This window comes from Phragmites australis, chromosome 10 (genome assembly GCF_958298935.1).
Source record: "Phragmites australis chromosome 10, lpPhrAust1.1, whole genome shotgun sequence".
NCBI classification, from domain to species: Eukaryota; Viridiplantae; Streptophyta; class Magnoliopsida; order Poales; family Poaceae; genus Phragmites; species Phragmites australis.
This window is the reverse complement of record NC_084930.1, coordinates 34,851,347-34,865,870: the sequence shown is the minus strand read 5'-3', so window position 1 is coordinate 34,865,870 and position 14,524 is coordinate 34,851,347. Positions and strand designations below refer to the sequence as shown.

The following is a 14,524-nucleotide window of genomic DNA, read 5'->3' as shown; positions in this document are numbered from 1 at the left end:
AAGGCATCCATCCATTCATGAACTTGGCTGATCCAGGCAGGACGTCACATACCCTAAAGCACAAATTGATTGTTTAGGAACATACAACAAGTCCACAGCAAAGGATGGATAAAACTAGAGGTACACTTAATAAGTGCACCAGTTCCGTCGAGGATAATGGAAAGCGACATCACGCAGAGTTCTCTAAAGTCTCGAATTCTACTAGATGATAGATATGCTGCTGCTGCTGCAGGCTTTATCAGGATTCAGGCATGATAGATTGATATCCACTAACAGGGTGGTGGTGCCTCTCAGTCGTCACTTGCCCTCCTCGATGATCCTGACAGCATTGTTCACCCCAGCCGTCTTCTCGTCGGAGACGGCTCCACCCTCCGGAAGATCAAACTTCCTGCGACTCAGTGACCTCTGCTTACCTGGTGGATGGGGGTCCACAACCTCCAGCATTGCCTCAAGCTCCTCCAGCATAGATTTCTTTGCCGTCCTCACCATGTAGTCAGGTCCCTGGGTGGAAGCACCAAAAATGGTCAGAGTCTGCAACTAATGGCCGATGGTTTACAAATCACATGGATCAGCAACCCAGAAAGCACAAATGTTTTTGCTGGTTGTCTGGAGTTCGGGGGCAAAATGAGGTGAAAGCGTGGGAAGTTATGTAGACAACATTTCAATCGATTGGCATGCAGATGATTGGTCAAATACAAGCAAGGGTAGTTATGAAAGTAGTAGTTTGCTTGATTGGCGTATAATCAAGGACAGAAAGAAAAAACAACCTGCCTTGCATAATTCTAGTCCACTGCTGCTATGATACTGAAGGGTAGTTATGAAAGAAGTAGTTTTCTTCACTATTATTGCATTTTCTTCTGCTACACTTCAATACAACAAGTTTTAAATAGTTTTGAGGCCATGAAGGTCAGCAACCATAAATCAAGTAAAATGCTTAAATGTCTCGAAAAAAATTGGAATGATTTGGAAGGCTGCTCTTACATGAGCTTCACCAGGAAATGTTAGAAACCCAAAACATTAAGGGGGAGAAAAGAACAAGTTCTGAAGGAACAAACTGCCATGGATCCGAGTGCATTGATCAATCAATATTAGCCATATACCTCTCCTACTGGCCAAAATTGACTACACAGTGAAATATGTAGTGCCCAAGAATAATAATCTACAGGACAGCAATATAGGTTTCGACCCAATAGCATCACTCAGGACACTATTGAGAAAAAAAATTATCAAAATTAAATCAGCTATCTATATGTTTTGAGGGATCTTGTGCAGCTATTCTAGAATCTACATGACTACAGCTAAAATAAACCTAGTTCGTAGCACTATTTGATAAAGGGTGATAAGCAATTAAACTCATTAACAAGTTCATACACGATATATACAAGAATAGATCCACAATGGTATGTTAAGCTATTTATACCATGCTTCCATTTTACTAATGATATAACAGCATCACTAATCAATAACTTCAGATGCTAAAGCAGCATTCGAAAGTAATGATTACATAACGATCGTTAATAATATATCATCCCCAGGCAAACAATGCAACAACTGAACTTGCAAACCAACAATGCAGCAAAGGCAGCAAGAATAAACAGGTCGTTCACCTCAAGTGCATCCACGGTGAGGAGCAGGACAATGATTTTCTCGGAGAACCTTTGGCGCTCTTCGTGGTCATGCGCAAGGCGGTGCCTGTAAGAAATGTTATAGAACAGGGACCTGATTTCCTTCAGCTTGGCTTTTGCCACAGCCAGATCACGCAGGCAGCAAAGCACTTGCGTGCGGTGAGCAAGGTGAGCCCTGTAGTTCATCTGGATCAGCAATGCAGCATCCTGTGGGGACAGTTCCTTCCTCTTTCCCTTGCCATTGCCCTTAGCAAAAGCCTTCAGAGAGGAAAATGCATGTTTGTCAGCACACTGCACACATGTGCTCCATATTACAAGGAAGCATGACAAGATTTCCCGAGCATAGCACAATGCACAACCAGTAACACAGATACAGATCGTAGGCACGTGCAGCATCCTCAAAACCCCTCTGAAAACACAACCTTTATCTCAAATCTCACCAGATATAACCAATAAAAGCACTATGGATCTCTCAGAACCGGCTAAAAAACTAATCTTTCCTCGGATCAGAGTAAAAGTTTGAACCCCCTGTAAAAATCCAATCTTTCGGTCCCAAGCATCACACGATGACATCTAAAACCCCGCGGAAGCGAAACCCTAGTAACAAGAAGGTCTGACCTTTCTGATGGCGACGCATCCAGCATCGTTGTCGGAGATCTCCTGGATCTTGATAGAGGCGACGGGGCATTTCTTCTCCTTCTTGACGACTTGGTCTTCTTTCTTCTTCTCAGTCACCCTGGTCTTCTTCTTGTCCGCCTTGCGGATGTGCTCCTCCTCTTGGTCGCTGTCGCTGGCGGCGAAGTCCTCCTCCCAGGTGTAAGCCTGCGACCAGGGCTCGAGGCACCCCTTGCCCTTGACCGAGGCGCCCCACTTGAGCTTCCTGGCCGAGGCCGAGGATCGGGCGGTGGCGCCCTTGGCCTCCCAGTTCCACTTGCGGTCGAATCCATCGTCGTGGGGGGACTTGATGTCGGCCTCCCACTTGAGCGCCCGCTCCCCCTCGCGTGGCTTCTCGACGGCGGTCCACTTGACCCTGCGGCCGGCGGACTCCGTCACATAAGTATACTTCCTGCTGGTGGGCTCGGGGTCGGCGGGGCGGCGGGCGGCGACGGCGATCTCAAGGGCCGCGACGCGATCGGTGAGGTCGCGGAGGAGGAAGGGGTAGGGGGAGGGGGCGGGGAAGGGGTCGAGGGGTGGTGCGGGGAGGAAGAGGTCGAGGTCGTGGAAAGGGGAAGCGGAAGCGGAAAATGAGTGGGTGTTGAAGTCGAGGAATGGGCAGGATGGGGATGGGGAGGGGAGGAAGGGGCAGGAGGGGGAAGTGGGTGGCGGTGGTGGGAAGGGGAAGAAGGGGTCATCGAGGAGGCGGAGGAAGTGGCGGTGGGAGGCCATGGTGACGGCGACGGCTTCGGCTTGGTGGTCTGGTGTTGCTCCTCCGATCTGCCTGATACTGGCTGGGGAAATGGGGAGTGGAGTAGGGAGTGGTGTATGTGCAGTGCGCTGCACGTGACGATGTCGATGGGTGCGGCAGCAGCTGCGGCGCCACCAACCAACCCAGCCAGATCACCGGCCGCGGGAGCAGCGTGCCTTACCCTTCTTTGTTTTGGACGCTTATGAGGCGCCCATCCGGCTCTGCTCCCGACCCCAACCCAACCCCATTGGCCATTGCGGTCCAGCTGCTCGCTCGCTCAGTCCTCATCCATCACACTTGCCCTCTTCTTTTCGACAATGGTTGTATATTATTTGCCCTTACATTTCATGAGATTTATTGGCATGGCGTATCAGTTTAAGGTGATGTTGACCTGATCGAATTACAACGACTTCATTTGTCAAACCCGGGCTACACGAATTTGGAAGTGAACTTGTCAATACTTCAGCTCATGAATCTCTTTGCCATACAATTGCAGGAAACTTCAGAGAAAACAACCGAGGCAGCTGCAAACAAGAAAACAAAAGCTGGTGGAAAGAAGAAACAAGTTTGAACGTTGATGTGCAACGGAGCAACAGAAGCTGTGGTGGCGTTCTCGCTTGGATTATTACGATCTTTGTTCAATGTTTTCGTATGTTCCAAGCAAGGTAAATTAGTTGCCCTAGAGAGAAAAATTTTAGTGTCAAAGTGACAAAACATGTGTCATATTTTAGGTCATCTGTTATGGTGCATTTGGTTGGAGAGTAAGGATGAATGTATTATGATCATTTATATTTTTAGGGATATGATCATTCAAGTTGTTTATTTGGTTAGGTTGGATGAAATGATCTAATTTTGTGTTTGACTGGAAGTATAAGGGCAGATGAAATGATAATAACTAACTAAATTATATCTCTTAATTTCAAATAATAATAGTTAACCATACACTAATCAATACATGCTAACACTTATCAATACTAATATTGTCACAGTAATTACTAATTAACAACAAAATATGCTGATTATCACTAATCTTATTATAATCAACACATCAATAGCCTCCGGGCTCAAAACCAAGAGGCCCACCTCAAATGCAAGAATCAAAGAGATTGTCGCCGATTAGGCCACCAAACCATTATGGCCTCCGAAACCCCCCAAGACCCAAGGCTCCGAGTCGCCACAAAGACCTAAGCCTTCAGAGCCTGGGGACCCCCAGAGCCATGTGGGAGCGAGCGGACCCTCCGTAGATCAGCGGGATGGGCCCCATCAGGCACCAACTATCTGCCAGGAAATGATCGGTATTTAATGTTATGGGCAGTTGGAGGCCGTCCCTTCGATCTGGATTGGGCAGTCATTGTGGCTGATGACCAACTAAGCACTGCGATCACATGTCGTCAGGGTTACCGCCACGGTTGAGTGATGTCATCAGAGTAGTTGAAGGTTGACCTAGGCCTGGACAATGTTTTATCAGGATAGCCTTAGGGCCCGGTTGTGCAGTGAGGACTTGTATCTGGATGGTAATGTAAATATTGACAAATGACCACTGCGCTAGGGGGTTTTTTTCATGACCTTGGGCATTCTCTTGATTTCTTCTTCAATCTTGAGCCACTCTAGTGGGTTGGCTTTCGCCGCACCATGTTCATAGAAGATATTTTCTTCCGCCAATAGTTGGCGCCATCCATAGGGATTTCGAGCAAAGTGCTCAAAGAGGTAAGATGCCACCGAAGAAGAAGACCATCAAGGCGGCAACCCAAACAGTTGGCTCCATGGTGATGCCTGTGTGAAAGTCCGCATGATAGCTGTGGCCAAACACGTGTTATGCCGATGCCAGCGCCCCAACCGTGGATGACGATGAGTCCACTCTCGGGTGGGACGAGAGCCCCGTTGCCACCGACACTGGGGGCCTCGCCAGTTCAGAAGCTCTTCAGCAGCAGTACGGCGAGAACCAACTTCGGTAAGACTTCAATGGCATTGTAGTTATTTTTTGGTGGCATATTTGGAAAGAGAGGAATCGAATGACCTTTCAAAATAAAAAAGAGGACGCGCTTAGGGTTGCACAGATAACTAAAGATCATATAGAGGAATTCTACAAAGTGTTATCTTCCATTCCTTGATTAGTGTTTTTCCCTTTTCCATCCATTTGCGTGTACTTCACGGTGTTGCCTTTTAGGGCCTGCTGTGTATTTTCTTAATAGTTCGAGGTTTTCTGACCTCATAGCGTTTTTATTTCTGTTCTTTTATGTTTGTACTTATTTTTACTTCTTGTCTAATAAAACGGCAGATCTCTGAAGAATATTTGTGGAGATATTTAGTGGGTTGACTCTCGCCACACCCTATTTGTAGAGATATTTTCTTCCGCCAACAAAAATACTAAATCAGTCTATCCAGCATCTCTGAAGAATATTTCTTAAAGATGGATGGCACTATCCATCCATACATCAACCAAACGTCTTAAAAATATAGATAGCCATCTCCCATTCAGTCCCATCCCACCAACTAAACGCACCTTGGTGCTCATATGTCAGTGTGTGTGCCTCTCTCTTTTTGAGTTCATGTTCTGCAAATTTTAGGTAAATTTGGTTGCTTTTATGCACTCATCAAGTGACGGTTTCAGAGAATGTTGAGGCGCGCCTGAGCTCGTCCGCGACAGCTGAACTGGAGGGGCTCTGCGACCGGCGTGGCTCACTCCGCTTGGGCCGCCTCCCCGATGTTCCGATGAGGCAACATCCGTCCTCACTCGGACGTCAATTGGGACAAGTTGGCTCCGATCAAGGTCAGGCCAGGGTGATTTTCCGCCACGGCAACTTTCGGACAAGAGATTTCCTCCACCGCCACGGCTCGACGCCCTTCAACGGGGTCAACCAACTCATCTCGGCGATGGCCACAGCAGGCATGGATCGCCTAGAAACGGATCCCATTATGCTCTGGTGTGCGCATGTTGTTGATGTAACCTACTCTCGGGCATCTCTGCTCTCTCCCCCCTCTTGTGTATCCCTAATGGCGTGCTATGAAAAAGCTTCTACTGCCTACGGGCCATTCCTTTGAATGAAACGTTCAGGTGGGCGCACTCTGCCCCCTATTGTTCCTTCAAAAAAAAAGGGGGGATTACATGATCTCTTAAAGCAGTACAAAAGTTTAAAGCAGGATGTCCGTGACATTGTCCTCTCTCTGGAATATGTTCTGCCTTTCCGATCCAAGCGAAAACACCTTGAGGAAATTAAGTTGAATGAAGAAGTGCGTCCAAGGTTTGCTAAAGACGGTGTGCCTCTATTGGATCCAGAAGAGGATACGAAAGTAAGAAAAGCTGATGCATGTGTCAGATTTCCTCCATTCATGCGGTTCTAATAACTTCTATATATTCTTTGAGGTACTATCAAAATCTTTTCCGAAAGCTACCAGAAGAATAGAAAGCTCTGGAGATCTTATTTGAGAAGAACGACATCCGTAGTTCTCCACATATCCAACAAAAGCTGAAAGTCTTGCATGCTAAGCAAGAATTACCAGCCAAGATGAAGTCCATCAAGAAAACAATGTTGTCGTCCACTGCTTTAGCTTTCAAGGATTAGCTCAAGGCCGGAAACAAAGCCACAAGAGGAGCTTGATTTGCTCTTCTACCAGTTGCAAGAGACAGCAAGAAGGGTTGATAACCTTCAGCTTTAATGCAAGGTAGTTAATACTATCTAAGTACCAAACCATCATATCAAATGCATTTCCTCCTCTTCTTTTTTTTTTGAAAGATATAGTGCTATTTATAAATTGGATCTTAATGCTGAAACTTGGTGTTTTCCTCTTTCTGATGACAGAACCAAATTGACGAGGAAACTTTTGTCAATTCTTTCTGACTTCACATAATGGAAGTCGTGTATACATGGGCCAGAGGGTCAAAATTCTACCAAATCATGGAGATGACCCAAGTGTTCGAAGGAAGCCTAATTAGGGCCATCAGGAGGCTCGAGGTTTGTTCTACAACAGCTAATTCTGGCATCCAAATCAATTAGGGGAACGCGATTAGAAGCAAAACTTGAGGAGGCAGTCAGTAAGATCAGAAGGGATATAATGTTTGCATCATCTTTGTACTTGTAACATGTCATGTTGGCGTCATGGTTTCATCAGAGCTCTCAAGGGCATAAAGGATTTAATCTCTTGTTCTTGTCAAGTGTTGTTGGCACGATCAAGCTGCCTGATTCGATGTTAACATGGAGCAGTGATGTGGCAGTGAAAGTTTTGTAGGGCCTATAAGGAACTTGAGAATTTTGCAGGAAGCAGTATAATTCTGGCAGAAATTATAGAAAATCACAAGGATTGCCATAGCTTGTACAGAAATTACATTGCTAAGTTGCTAGGGGCAGTCAAAGGATGCAAATTTTTTCTCATTCTTTCACCCATGTATACAGAATCACTGATGTACTGAAATCCATTATTTGTGAAGCAATGAGCGTAACAGGGCATGGCTGTTTCAGATAATTTTTGCATGGTATTTCAAGCTCAATTTCACTCAAAGCTATCAATCCAACGATGTCATTCAAACGCGAACTATACATTTGTTGTTTTGGATGTTATTGGCCGGCTGAAGGTCACGGGCTACCGTTTGAACAATCTTTTTAAAGTGAGCTTTTGTATGTTTCGCATGGAGAAGATGAGTGATAGATACAGCATTGTTTTGATATACAGCACCGCAGATTATGCACAAATCAGTAGTACCAAGACATGGGACAGCGAGTCGCAGATATATGTTATTTACTCTGGGAAACGACAACAGCAAACGCCGGCTTTAATTTCTAGTGTGAAATGAAGCTTCAAACTAGTCAGGTGATATGTGATAGTACTGTAGTGATAGCGCATGCAGTGTGCTGCACTTGGCTGACAGTAAATTCTAAGATCAATTGTTTCATCTCCGGAAATTACATCCTGACCTGCGAGGCCTGCAGAATAGATAGAGATGCACGCTAGCTAGGATCGGATGTGCTCTGAAACCAGTGTTATTACTGGTTCATGCAAATGGCGCAAAGCAAGTTTCAGCTCAAGACACACGATGGGCGCCAATCAAAGTAAAGCAAACCAAATTTGGACATGCTACTAATTTTCCTTTTACGACAAGTTAGCCCTGATGCAAGTGGTGAGCAAATCGGCATTGGATATATTTTATTATACAGGGCCTAGGTCATATATGCATGCTTGCATGTGATCGTATTTGCACTTTATCTCTGTCTTATTCTGTAGTATATATGTACAAGCTTAAATAGCTACTCAATAATAATTAGCTGCATGCCAAGAACAAAAACATGTTTCATAACCAGTAATTTGTCACTTACTCAATCCCGTTTAATTTAGGAACAACTTGACTCATTAACTAGTCAATAAGTAAATCGATCATTAACCAAACTAACAAACTATAACCTCCAAAATCCCTTGAGTATAAACACCCCCCAAATCTCTTCACACTGATCGCAGAGCAAGTCAAAAGCCATATCTCTCTCTCATCACAGACACCACTACACTCGTAGTCGTAGCTGAGGACAGTACAGAGGTAAGTAGCTAGTAGCTAGCTTAATGGCGAGTTCCAGCAGGAAGCAGCTGGGCAGCAGCGTGGCGATCATGGTGCTGTTGCTGCTGTCCCTGGCCGTGGCGCCGGCGGCGGCGTGCGGCGGGCATCCGTGCCCGAGTCCGGCGGGGAAGTGCCCCTTGAACGCCGTGAAGCTAGGCGTGTGCGCGGATGTGCTGGACGGGCTGATCCACGCCGTGGTGGGGCAACCGCCCAAGGAGCCCTGCTGCTCCCTCATCTCCGGACTGGCAGACCTGGAGGCCGCCGTCTGCGTCTGCCTCGCCATCAACGCCAACGTCCTCGGCGTCAACCTCAACGTCGCCGTCGACCTCTCCCTCCTCGTCAGCTACTGCGGCCGCAGCGTGCCCGCGGGCTTCCAGTGCGCCTAGCCATCGATCGACCCTACCTGCATGCATGCATGCATATCATCATGTTTGTACTTTCTGATGACATTACGTACGTTATATATAGTACGTACGTTTCGTCGAGCTCGTTTACGTGTGTGCATGCATGCATACGTAGCATATTACGCATGTACGTGTTGTAATCGTCGTCCCTACACGGTCGAGCTGAGTCATATATATCCTCATGTGTGTGGTCGTACGTAGCATATTAATTACGCACGTACGTGTTAATGTGTTATATATGTATGTGGTTGTGCTTTTTTTTTTTTGAATAATGTATGTGGGTGTGTTAATGTTTGCGTACGGGGTGTGTGTGTGTTTTTGTGTGTTACACACAGTACAAGAAATAAAAGTACATGCACGCAAAGCTTTCGAGTCCTACCTTGCTTGTCTGTAAGTGATCGATGCATGCGTACTCTTGCTGGTATGATGAATAAGAAGCAATATATAATTAAGCAGAGACTAATCAAATGCATAACCAATACAATACATGCACGTAGTTGATCGATCATTTATAGCCTAAGAAAAGCAGCCCCGGCCGGGCAGAGCGTCTCTTTTGATCTTTCTCAACTCGCGGTCGACGCCGGTGAGCTTCGTCTCGGTCGGCCACCTGGAACAAACATGCGGAGGAGTCTCATCTGAGGAAGAAGTACTCGTGGATCAAGCCCAGGCTGCCCAGCCCTCTGACGAGTTTCTTTCTTGGACGACTAGCAGCAGCCCAATTATCAATTCGCAGATTGGACCACGTAGGTGAGCTGAAATTCATATGCAATGGTGTTGTGAAACTCAGATTCATGTACGAAACTAGCCGTGACACTAAGAAGATATATGGGGGGCAGCTCGTTGCCATGCAATTGGCTCAGTAGTGCTACATGACTGGACTAATCAAGCTAAAAGGAAACATGACTGAACTAATATATTGTTCAGTTGTTCACCATGAAGAAAAAAACTACTTTCGTCCCTCAACATTTCATAGAGACTGATTTTCAGCCCTGAAGTTAAATTGCGTCCCTCAAATTAGACTTGTTAACTAGATGACAGATTTTCTTTTCACACGACACGCACCGCCTGCATGCTTCGTGTAAACAATATAATTGTGTCGTTAACTGAAGACTTTGGCGCCTATATGATTGAAGTGAGAGGTATGATCGAGCTGCTTGTCCTTGTTGATAATCCTATATTAACTAGCGTAGTGGTCGCACAATTTAATCATGTATTGTTATATCACTCTGGTTTTACTGTCTATTTGTGATTTATTTTACCATCGATATTCTTTTTGTCACTAATATGCTTGCCCTTTTTTAGACATAATTCGAACATTAGCCTGTCATAACAATATTTTTATCTGTTCGGACATTATATCGCCATATCTTTTTCTTTTGCCTTGTGATCAAAATCATGACTTTGTGACATTGATTTTTGTAGAACTCTTGACTAAAAATATTTGATCTGTCTATGACTTTTGTATGTGCTGACTTGCTTGATGAATGAAGATATTTGATCTGTTGTTTGCAGATGGGTGTGTAAATTCAATACTACATAAATGATTATTACATATGGCTTCAGTATAGAACTATCCGTACACATCGATTAGTATACACGTTTCAAACTGGAGCCGTCTATGCTTATCGATTAGTACAGACGGATCCAGTCTGAAATAGTTTGTATAAATCTAATTTGTACATGCTCTTTGCTACAGACAGTTCGAAAGGGTTTTGCAGTAGTGTTTATAGCTAATTGATTTGGTACTATGAAAGACGCCCTAATAAAACTTTGGATCGGAGGGAGTAGTAAAGCATTGGGTAAGAGAACCTTTACAGTACACCATGATACTAGATGGAGGAGAGTATCATTGTTGTGATCCAACTGTCCATTTTAGTAGATATTATTGTAATTATCTTGGTACCCTTAGGGATAATTACGTCATTAACTGACCGGACTTCGGACCTTCGCCACCTATCATCAACCGGCCGACGGAGGGTGAAAACCCTAATAAATGAAATGAAAGAATAAGTGAAAATTTATCCGAAGAATAAACTAACATTTTGACCTTCCCTAATTAAACATATAATTTACAAGTTTATCATGATTTTTTTCTTTCAATCCTACCCTTATGATATCCATGATACTCTTTAATGATACCCATGATACTGGTGGACGATAGAGTATCATTGGGCCAATCTAAATCACCAGATGAAGAAAATAGACGGCATACACTCATTTTGATGTACTGTAAAAGTCTTCTTGGTAAAAGCAAGGCAAGTGATTGATGCCCATGAGGAGTAAAGGAGCGTTAGCATTAGCAACAGTGAGGACCTATTAATCTCTTGTTTTTTCTCCCTCCGAGCTGCAATTTGCAATACCAACAGCAACAGAATCACCTCCCCCGGCCACCACCACCTCCGACTCCGATCCCCACACGTTCATGTTGTCCAGTCTAACACTTCTCTCATGATAAGCGCAGCGACCATGTCCAAGCTAAAGGGGGACGACGAGGATGGCGGCGGCGGAAATGGTCAAGGATCCGTCTTTGCCGCGGCGGCCAAGCGCCTCCGCAAGTCGCCGGCGCCGGAGCCCACCTCCGTGCTCTACAACCGCAGCCCCAGCCCGCCCACATCCTCCTCCCTCGGCGTCGCTGCCTCCTCCTCCGCGCCCGAGCCGCCCCCCATCAGCGCCGAGGACTGGGAGGCCGTCCTCTCCGGCGACATGACCGCGCCACCGACCGCGCGGTGTCAGGACATTTCCTTCCTCCGCTGGATCATGGACGCGGATGGCGAAGGCGACGCCTTCGGACTCAAAGGCCCCGCCTTTGACCCCTTCCTGCCTCCGCCGCCATGCCAAGAACCCGCCTTCGAGGCGTTCCGGCTGCCGCAGCTCCCGCTCCCCGTTGCCGAGGATCTCGAGCCTCAGGCGGCAGTGGATGAGCTCCTCGAGGCGGCGCGCCGCGCCGACACCGGGGACTCCACTGGCGCGCGCGGGATATTGACGCGGCTCAATCATCGGCTCCCCTCGCCGCCGCCACCGGGGTACCCTCCTCTCGTACGCGCCGCAGCTCACCTCCGGGACGCGCTCCTGCGCCTCCTCCTCCAGCCCACCGCCCTCCCGCCCGGCTCCGTCTCATCGCCGCTCGACGTTGCCCTGAAGCTCGCCGCGCACAAGGCCCTGGCGGACGCGTCCCCGACCGTCCAGTTCGCCAGCTTCATGTCCACGCAGGCGCTCCTCGACGCCCTCGGCGGCGCGCGTCGCGTCCACCTGGTCGACTTCGATGTCGGCTTTGGCGGCCACTGGCCGCCGCTCATGCAGGAGCTCGCGCAGCAGTGGCGCCCCGCCGCCGCGCCGCTTCCTCCGCCAATATTGAAGGTGACGGCTTTGGTCTCGCCGGGGTCAACGCACCCCCTCGAGCTCCACCTCACTAACGAGAGCCTGGCGCGCTTCGCCGCCGAGCTCGGCATACCATTCGAGTTCAACGCCATCATGTTCGACCCCTTCGACCCGTCCCCGCCCATGAGCTTGTCCGCTAAACCCTACGAGGCCGTTGCCGTCCACCTCCCGGTCGGCTCCGGAGCCTGCTCGCCGTCGCCGGCGACTCTCCGTGTCGTGAAGCAGCTCCGTCCCGCCATAGTCGTGTGCGTCGACCACGGATGCCACCGCGGCGACCTGCCGCTCTCGCAGCACGCCCTCAACGTCGTGCACTCTAGCGCAGCGTTCCTCGAGTCGCTGGACGCAGCAGGCGCGTCACCGGACTCAGTGGCGAAGGTCGAGAAGTTCATCCTGCGTCCCAGGGTCGAGCGCCTATTATTCGGTGACAAGCGGCCTCCATGGCGGCCCATGTTTGCGTCCGCCGGGTTCGCGCCGGTGCAGCTCAGCCATGCGGCGGAGGCACAGGCCGAATGCCTTCTCAGGCGCACGCCCACGCCGGGCTTCCATGTCGAGAAGCGCCAGAAGGCGCTTGCACTGTGGTGGCAGCGGTCGGAGCTCGTGACCGTGTCTGCGTGGCGATGCTGAAGGTTGATTCCGGCATTGGTACAGTTGTTGTTCTTGCCAAAGATTGAATCTTTTAACGTTGTAGTAGTTGTCAAGTTGTTTTGTGATATAGCAATTGGGTAATGCAATGGAATTCTTGCCTGGGAGTAATTCCTGCTCCTTGGCAAGGTTGTACAATCAGTAATTCAGTATGCAGTATGAAAAATTGAAAATGGGAATGCTGAAGAACGTTAGCCCCCCAGCTTGTGAGTTAATTGTTCATATTGTAATTATGTGTGTGCATGCGTGCATGTATGTATGTTTGAGATCGGTAAGTAATAATTTTTTTTCCTCTTTTGCTCATCAAGGTCTTTAAGGTTATTTCAGTGGGAATCGGGAAGAAAATTCTAGGGGAACGGAAGAAAAAAGTGAGTAGTAGGTATTATTCAGTTGAGTACCAATGGAGAGCAACTGAAAGGTTTCTGATACCCTGTGGAGAGTAGGCAGTAAATCTAACAATCAGTATGTGCAGTGGAGCAGTGCTATGGTTGGCATCAGCTTGTAACTAAGGTATGCTGAATGAGGAGCCTTTTCTACTTGTCGTGGATTTCTCTTTCCTAGTTCTTGGAATGTACAGCAAAATTGAAAAATAGATATGAATGTGATGTGCCTTCACTAATCCATTGTATCTTTCACAATCAGGTTTACATAGTGCATTCCTTTTTTTTTTTAAATGTTGTTCTTCCTTGCAACTGCAATACTTACTTATTAACTTAAGAAAATATTCCGCTAAAAAAACTTAAGAAAAATATTGCTACACATTTTGCCTCATTTGCATGATGTAGGGTTGTTGAGATGGCATGGAAATGGAACTGCAGTTCGCAATGTCAATGAAACTAAGGGTGACAGGCATGCATCCTCATACCTACCAGTAAACAAGGAAACATTTCTGTTCAGACGTCGGCATCTGTGAGATGACACTGTCTTTGGATCATGTGCGAATGACAATCTTGCTTGTTTTTTCAGTAGCCATTTCAGGAACATTAGGAAAGCCACACACTTATAGTAACAACTTTTTAAACTGTCAAATGAGATGGTACTGTCACTCATAATCTATTCTTTTGCGTTGCAGTTGCTACATCTATTGTTAGTGCTCTCTCATTAGTTGGGAATGTGGTCCGTAATTTCTGAATGTGCATGCAGATTTATTCAGAATTAGTACAAACGTACTTAATAATTGATACACCCCAAACTGTATTCAGAAATCAGAATTACCACTTTAAGAGCAAAGGCGACACTTTTATCATAAACTGATGTATATATTTACTAAATATTGAAGTTGATTTTCCTGTCCCAGCAGACCTGTATGAAACTATTTTGGGAAACATCACTGGTATTTTTCCATATCATAATTTCTTTGTCCTTGTATACTCTCTGCATAAGTGAAGGGCTGTTTGCAGTTCAGCCTTGAGAATCTTTTGTTGCAGTTGAGATTTGTGAGCCTCTCCTAACAATTTTTGAAGTTTCAATCAACTTTTCTTGAGTCACTTTGATTCGGCTTGTTGGCTCTTTCACTTTCACTATAGAC

General features: G+C 46.7%; 3 protein-coding genes across 3 annotated transcripts; 2 read left to right on the top strand and 1 right to left on the bottom strand.

Moving 5' to 3' along the window:
* Nucleotides 1-14: 14 nt before the first annotated feature.
* LOC133931035 (BAG family molecular chaperone regulator 7-like) lies at nucleotides 15-3,285 on the bottom strand. The gene is made up of 3 exons (XM_062377865.1): nucleotides 2,244-3,285; nucleotides 1,608-1,883; nucleotides 15-501 (listed from the first exon to the last, which is right to left on the bottom strand). The coding sequence occupies exons 1-3, from the start codon at nucleotides 3,009-3,011 to the stop codon at nucleotides 298-300; spliced, it is 1,248 nt and encodes a 415-aa protein (XP_062233849.1). The 5' UTR covers nucleotides 3,012-3,285; the 3' UTR covers nucleotides 15-297.
* A 5,292-nt stretch (nucleotides 3,286-8,577) lies between these two features.
* Nucleotides 8,578-8,958, top strand: LOC133931036 (lipid transfer protein EARLI 1-like). The gene has a single exon (XM_062377866.1). It carries the CDS (start codon nucleotides 8,578-8,580, stop codon nucleotides 8,956-8,958), a length of 381 nt encoding a protein of 126 aa, XP_062233850.1.
* Nucleotides 8,959-11,225: 2,267 nt separating this feature from the next.
* Nucleotides 11,226-14,020, top strand: LOC133931032 (scarecrow-like protein 6). The gene is made up of 3 exons (XM_062377860.1): nucleotides 11,226-13,202; nucleotides 13,305-13,506; nucleotides 13,782-14,020. Exon 1 carries the CDS (start codon nucleotides 11,425-11,427, stop codon nucleotides 12,976-12,978), a length of 1,554 nt encoding a protein of 517 aa, XP_062233844.1. The 5' UTR covers nucleotides 11,226-11,424; the 3' UTR covers nucleotides 12,979-13,202; nucleotides 13,305-13,506; nucleotides 13,782-14,020.
* Nucleotides 14,021-14,524: the final 504 nt, after the last annotated feature.